The 7,893-nt window shown below is 38.3% G+C and overlaps 1 protein-coding gene across 1 annotated transcript; it reads left to right on the top strand.

The window, feature by feature from the left end:
• The first annotated feature begins 368 nt into the window (after nucleotides 1-368).
• Nucleotides 369-5,053, top strand: tank (TRAF family member-associated NFKB activator). Its single transcript, XM_056437942.1, has 8 exons — nucleotides 369-508; nucleotides 1,308-1,449; nucleotides 1,716-1,824; nucleotides 1,974-2,044; nucleotides 2,773-2,825; nucleotides 2,924-3,042; nucleotides 3,578-3,963; nucleotides 4,591-5,053. The coding sequence occupies exons 2-8, from the start codon at nucleotides 1,351-1,353 to the stop codon at nucleotides 4,759-4,761; spliced, it is 1,008 nt and encodes a 335-aa protein (XP_056293917.1). The 5' UTR covers nucleotides 369-508; nucleotides 1,308-1,350; the 3' UTR covers nucleotides 4,762-5,053.
• The last annotated feature ends 2,840 nt before the right edge of the window (nucleotides 5,054-7,893 follow it).

The following is a 7,893-nucleotide window of genomic DNA, read 5'->3' as shown; positions in this document are numbered from 1 at the left end:
CATGCACAATACCATGGCCTCCCCTCAGTGGAATGCATACATCACTAATGTTATTAAACACACCAAACAAGTCTAGAGGCCCTATAGTGCTGCCGACATATGACCCCCCAACAGGTTCATCTGGCCTTGCTTGTCACAGCTTTGTTCACAACGAGGCAGGCTCAATACTTTCGACAGAACATTTAATAACATTGAAAAGTAAAACGAGCACAGTGTAACTCTGCTTTGGGGACAGTCGGTTGCAGACTCGTAGGCTGGAAGAACCCTCAACCAGCGACCCACCCAGCGCTCCTCTGAGCTCGGCGCTGATTGGCCGGGGTCGAGTAAAGGCGGAAGTCGACAGAGCAAGGGGATTCCCCGAGGGAAGTTCCCAACTCAACTGGGCTATGTAAAACATACATTGCCATATCCTCTCTGGCGCTTCGTAACTTTGCATGTGAAGATTAGACGACGTCGCTGCGGTGGTGTCAGACCATAACTTGGACTTTTAACAGTTACTCGAATGAAGGTAAGAGGACGCTCACTCACTGGCGACGCGGAGAACCGATCCGCGGAGTCGTTGCTCGGTCGCTTCATCCGCCACCGGTTGAATGAGCTAGGGCTGAGCGGTCAGATACGGTTAAAGGAAAGCGGATCTGTGTGGATGAGGCTTTGAATGACACTTTACACAACTTCCCTGCTGTGCCTCGGTAGTCAGGGTTGATGCAGCGTACTTACTGTGGTTCCACCGTTGTGTGTGTGTGTGCGCGCGCGTGTGTGTGTGTGCGTGTATGTGCCAACGTTAGTGTGTTGAAGATTGATCAATAATTGATGAACAGCTCTGGAAGAGACTGACATCAGCCTCTTGCTTGTTTTGCATCATCTCACCATGTCCATGTTAACTGTTACATGAATAAGTTTTGCTGCTGCAATTGTCCCAGAGCTATTTTGAAGTCTGTGCTGCTGAAACTGGACAAGAACAGACAAACTTGTAGAGCTTACTTAGGTCAGAGGTCGAGTTATGCAATACATTCAGTATCAAGTTAATTCATTTTCAATGGCTCAGTTTCCCAACGTCAGAATTTCTTTCAGAACTAGAACAAGGCATTGATTGTTGAATGCAATTTTGCTTTTGCACTTAAAATGATAATAATCCATAATCTTATGATATTAAGAAATATGTTTTCTCAGTTTTCTCATTGCATCAGAGTTTTTACTGTTTTGTTACTATTTTGTAAGTGTGTAAGGACAAGTTGTCTGTGTGTAGAAACATTATGAAACAAGCAATGTTATGTTCTAAAACAGTAACATTGTGATTTCACTTATAGGGCTCATGTCTGCTTTGCCAGGGATGATTGTGGAGCACACGGCATGGAAAGGAACATCGGAGACCAGCTCAATAAAGCTTTTGAAGCTTATCGCCAGGTCTCCATTGAAAAGGACAATGCTAAAAAGGAGCTGCAACAAATGGTAACGACATGTGGAGAAAGACTTTGTCAAACTGTGTGTGAAATACGCCAAACTTTACCAATATAGCAAACGATTCTAAGTCACAGAGCAGCTTGCTAAGTGTGTTTACTAATGTTATTTTTGATAACAGTCTGATCGCAAGAAATCAGTTTTGAAAACATGATTATTATGTATATATGGATATGAAAATGTGACACACAGATGCATTCGCATAGACCAGATTGCGGATATTGGTGCTAAAAATAACAGAAACCTAATTTTTACAGAGTGAATATTATGAGCGATACACTCAACAACTTCAAAAGCAGATAGAGGACCAGCAGCAGTTGATTTCGAAACTTGAAGCTAAGTTATCAGCAACAAGGCCACCATCAGGTTAGTGAGACGAGGTGATCGATCATTTACACTTCTATTACATTGCTTTCTGGCCATTGATATTGGATTGTAATACATTTAACGTAATCTGTTTCATCTAGCTTTACCTCTTGTTCAAACTGTTAATTTGAACTGTTTTGGTTTCTCAGGTGAGATGAAATGTGAGCCTTGTAACCATCTACTTGATGGGGCCAGCGCTTATAAGAAAATACAGTTCCCGGTATGTGCGCTACAGTGTGCTCTGTTTCTTCTTCTTTCTGTCTAGACTATGGGAAACCGGCAATATGACTGGTTTTTTTCATTCTCACATTTGAAAAAACACATGAACATACCTCCAGCTTCCTCTCGCATACAAACGTTACTTTTACTTCGGCTGGATGTTGTTGCACTTGCGTCAACACAGATGTTGTGAGAACACATTATATCAATGGGAAATAAATATAGCCGTAATTATAACATATGTTGATCCATATTTGATTCATACTGCCTGATAACATTTGAGCAGTGTACGTTTAGGGTCTGTAAAGTCTCAGCATCATCCTTTAAATTATTATAGTCATTACTTATTTACTTTAAAAAAAGAAAAATTCAGTTTGTAACTATTGTTTACAAATTTCATTAACTCAGTTAGGAGAAATGTTTCTTTTTCCAAAGGTTTCATCAATCCAGAAAACCAATATTACATTGCTGCTGTAATAGTACCCACCCTTTATTTTACTCCACACTAGGTGTATCCACGTTTACTTCACCAGATGGTGCTAGAGGATAATATCGCTTGCACAGTTAAACAGCTTGAGCATCATTGTTCATTATTTAATGGGTCAGGGAACATTTTCCACTATTAACTGACAATGTGTGATGTGTAAATGAAATTGCAGATACATTAACAATATGCCCTTGGATAATTGTTGCTAATGATCATTATAAATGTAATGTGTCTTTTTACAGGAGAATACGGGCACTGTTGCTTCTAAAATGCCAGTCAACAGCTGCGTTGACTCGTATGTCTCTTCAGACTTTAAAATAAATATATATATATAAAGAAATCATAGACATTACGGTTAAAGAATATGTTTGTATTTATTTATTTATTTGTCAGTCAGGATATGCTGAATGCGTTTGAAGCAATTCAAGGGAAATTCCGGCAGATTCGCTCTCTTACCAGGAGACAAAAAGATCACCTAAAAAGGTTCCACGGAGGAACCGATGCATCAAACGGTAATATTAATATTGACCAATTATTAATACTGACGTGTTTTTCGCACCTGAACCTAAATCGACTTGTTTTCTTAATTAAATTACTTAAAAGACAATGTGCTCCATTGAAACTTGCTTTTGAATTGCTCATTGAGATAATTACGTAACACCTTAACTAGGACTGTGCTCGAATGCCTTGTTGTTCTTTTGATTTATAGCTGTTTAAAAAGTGATCTAAAAATACATTTAACAATTCCACTGACACATGAAATAGTGTTGGCTCTCGATACTAGCTGTATTGTTAATAAGGATAATAATTATTCATACAATAATAAATATAAAATGTGATGAAAATATCTTTTCTATCTGTGTGTATTAATACACTTGCATATATAGTTGCATATATATAATGTCTGTGTGTTTTTTTATACGTGTCCATATCTATACATATATTTCTGCAACTTAAAATGTCAATGTGAAATGCTCAATTGTCTTTTAAAGCATGTCAACATAGCAACCAGGACATAAAATGTCATGTTTCTCTGCCGCCTGACAGATCAGCGGTTCTCCATGCCCATCCAGTGCACAGACCGTACAGCAGAGGCAGAGAGACCCTTTAACTCAGCGTTAATGTCAGCCGTGGATATTCCACTCCCGCCTTTGTCTCTGGCGTCTTGTGGCGCCAGCCCCGAGGACAGGGACTTAGAAGACTCTCTCACCAAACTCAGTGTCAAATTCCCGCCCTCTGCGGACAGTGAATATGACTTTCTGAACAGTGCTCCTGAGAGACACATTGGTCTGACCATGCCCACAAAGCGGTCTCTCAGTAGTGTCCCCTCCACATTGACAGAAGAGGAGCCCGTGGAACAGCCCATGCCTTTTGTCTACCCTCCATCCCCCACCCACTCACCATCACCTTCGCTCTCCCAGGAGAGTGTGCAGGTGAGAAACACAGGAGAATGTCTGAGAAAACTAGTCGCAAATTATCAGTCTCTGATTGGTCTTCGCTAATGGAGAAGAGAAGCAGTGTGAAGTCCATAAAAAAATCCCCTCGGTCTAACTTGAAACGTATTACTGTGTAATGTGTGCTGATTCTTTTTTTACTTAAGCATGGATGCTCTGGTTATATTTGGCATCCTTGCTGGAAAGTGTGAGCCAGATGGAATCACATTACAGTGTCTGAATCTGATGAAACAAGTATGATGGTTAAGTGGAATTTTTATTTGCTGATGTGTGTAAATGCAGAATAAAGAAATTGTGAAGGACATGTAGTAATATCTTAAAGTTGGTTTCAGAGTTTTTCGTAGCATGATTCTTTCCCTGGATTAAATCAACACAGGCATTCATAATAGACGAGGCTTGTGTGACGGTGCGGTTGAACACATATATCGTAAGATAATTAAACACTTGAGAATAGCCTTTTGCCTTTATTGTTGTGGAGTATTTGTGGAGACCAGTGTGTCGACATGGTCTTGTTTTCCTGAAAGCAACAGATACTTCAACATGAGTGTAAGGATTGTTAAGACTATGAATAATATATTGTTTCCTTTGGATCCTCCTGCTCTGCAGCCTCTCTGGAGCCCTGAGCTGTGTGATGCAGGAGACGTGGGGACGGAGCTGACGACGCCTCAGAGCAGCAGTCCTGACAAATGTGCTTTCTGCCACGCTGTGGTTCCTCAGGACCGAATGAACGGCCACCTCTACTCTCATTTCTCGCCTGAGAACGAAGCCGACAATTGAGAGTGAAGGCAGAGACTGACGGGCCCAGGGCCACAACTACTCCGATACTTACTGTATTCATAGTCTAGTCCTTCCTGGCATGATGAACATGCGCTGTACTGGATTTGAAATGACACTGCAATACGACTTGAATCCATTTATTTAATATTGAAGAATTGAATGGTACACTTTCAAGCCCATTATATTTTTCTAATATCACGCTGAGATTTAACTCTAGTTCAAATGATGATGATGCCTAACATGAGTTGTAAATATATATATATGAGCAAATAAAGCACACATTTACTCTTTACATTTTTTATTATTTGAATAATTTTCAACATGGAAACATAAAACAGGTCGGGGTACTTATGTATCGATACATAAACATATAAGGTGTACAAGATGTGTATTTATTTACTTTCTTTCTGCAACATGTTTAAACATTATTATTTTACAATCGGAATTAATATTGTAACAATTTTATTTTAAAAGAAACATGTTTTGCATTGTGAATTTAGAATATATAATATTTAAATCCAACTTTTTAAACTAAATACAACATTTTAGATAAACAGTGAGATTTTATATCTCAGAACAATAATATGTCACATATTATAAATGCCAACAATATTCATCAAATCACTCAAATGTTTACAATGTACATGTTGATGAGCACTATTTTCACTTGTGTATTTCAACCAGGATAATTTGAAACAGCTGTATGTTATTCTTGGTGCAGAGTTGGGAATAGTACCAACCTAGAAATCACTCTCAGAGCTAGTATGCCATGTATTCATTAAAAGTAACTTCCCAGATGGCAGCACATAACAGGGCGAAGCTTATTGTTAAATAGGATTCCTAATTACTTTGCTATTTGTATACTTGTGGTTTTACCTCAGACAATATTATGTATTGTGTATTGATCGGCACATTTCTTTGAAGGGACATTATTTGACGTTTTCTTTTCTCCAATAATGCTCCACAAAGTATTTAATGAGACATTCCAGGCGTCCCAGTTTCAAATGTCATTATAAGCTAACATTGATCAATTCATTAGTTAATAGTTATGAAAAAATATGTCAATTTCACAAGATGTTAAAGAGACTAAACAGTGAAATGCAGGTAATTGTAATTTGGGAATGGAACAGATGGTGTTTCAATCACTGACGTATTTTACAATATGTACACAACCTAACATTCGACTAAACCGGAGTCATTTCAGCTTTTGACTTCCGCAGTATTTATTCACACCTTTGAAAACAATTGCAGTGAATTTCACCATTCAGTGACAACGTTTGAAAAAACGGGGACACTGTGTGTTGGGACAGCGTTGTGCAAAGAGGACCTCTCAGCCCTTCAGATATGGGCTGGTAACACTTGTGCTGGGTAGATGAGCTGGTGTGAAGACTGCAAGCAACATTTCTCCTCTCTTTACAAGTGTTTGGTATTTTAACTTTATACCACTTTCCAAAATCAAATACTGCTTAACAGATGGATTGATTTGTTATATCAACCGTAACTGATTTAGCATGGCCCATTTCACTGTGTTTTATAAATGACTCAAACGGGATGCAGTGATATAGTAATGCTACCAACTACTGCAAACTAGTGAGTCATTAGACTAAAATAAAGGAGCACTAAAATATAACACATGTATTCCTTTTTTTTTTTTTTTTGGCAAATACATATCCCTCATGATCCTCTCTGGTTAATCTGCAAAGAGTCCAACATTGTGCAGCCTGCATGCTTTTCTCTCTGGGATCATGAACAGCTGCTTGCTCATAATTATGTTGTCATTCGTTGTTATTTGGAAGAGGAAACTCGTACTGACAGCTAGGATTTTTGTGTGTGTGTGTGTATTTCCGCACACTGTATATTTACACACTTGTGTACAGTCCACTACAGCTCTAAGGCATTATTATTACCATCATTTCCAGTAGAATATGATATATTTGTGCCATTTTTCTACCAGTATATTTGGCCCCATATTGGCTACCAGTGGCAGTATGATTGAAATAGATATAGGAGCTGTAACAAAAAAATGAAGGCGGATAAAAAACAAAAAAAGAGAAGGATATGGATTGAGACGGAGAAGTAGCAGGCTGATTACAAGGTGTCAAAATTGCCAGGAGCAAAAAGGTGAAAGCAATCAGGGGTGAGAAGAGTGCAGCATTCGTGAGGGGCAACTAATTATCCATCTCATTTGTGGAGAGAAGCATTTGAGGCAGCTCTAGCCCTGTGAATGGTGACAGATTGGTGCGGAGGAGAGGGGAGGTGTTAGAACAATGGAGCCCAGCTCACCATCATTACTGCATGCTAATCAGCAGTTATTCTGCACCACCAGTCGATGCTGTAGAGAGTTTGGGGAGACAGGGAAGTCACAGGCTTCAGGCGACCACAGTCCTTTTAAAGCAGTGAAGAGGGACGAAACAGCACAGTAAAGCTGTTGGCAATTATTTGAGCTTGTTATCCTATGGAGAGACTTATATGTGTGGCCTCCTGTATTAGCTTGTACTTGAAAGATGAGGTCTTGGTACTGGAGTATTTCTAAGTGGATTTAGGGAAGTAATAGGTCACCATGGTGTAACAAATAATATGCATACAGTATATATATATATATATATATACACTGTATGCATATTTTATGTATATTTACTGTATATATATATATATTTATATATATATATATTTATATAGTACATGTCAATACAGAATAACAATAAATAATAGTCGTAATTTTAAGATTTTAGAGACATTTAATCATTTAAAGATAATGAACAATGGAAGAGAAAAGTATAAGCAGAAAGCACAATAAAAGGAATGTAAACAAGCTATTTAAAGAGGGGTACAAAATAACACCTTTTTAGGGCATTTTTTGTTGATATGTATATTGTAAAAAGACATACTGTGCATTCCAATTCCCACACCACTATACTATTTAGTGCACCACAAACATGTTTAGTATGTCTCAATGCGCATCAGATATATGAGCAATAGGATAAAGGTTTAAGGTACAATTGTATGACCGAGTAAAATGTCAGATCACAATATTTCATGAAATACAATATGCATATAAAAAAAGCTACTTTGCTTACATGCAGCTCATCTCTTTGGTTGTTGCCAACATTGTTAGTTATAATCAGCTGGTTT

Source organism: Pseudoliparis swirei, chromosome 2 (assembly GCF_029220125.1).
Source record: "Pseudoliparis swirei isolate HS2019 ecotype Mariana Trench chromosome 2, NWPU_hadal_v1, whole genome shotgun sequence".
Lineage (NCBI taxonomy): Eukaryota > Metazoa > Chordata > Actinopteri > Perciformes > Liparidae > Pseudoliparis > Pseudoliparis swirei.
Note: the sequence above shows the minus strand (reverse complement) of the source record. Positions and strands in the feature narration are given on the sequence as shown.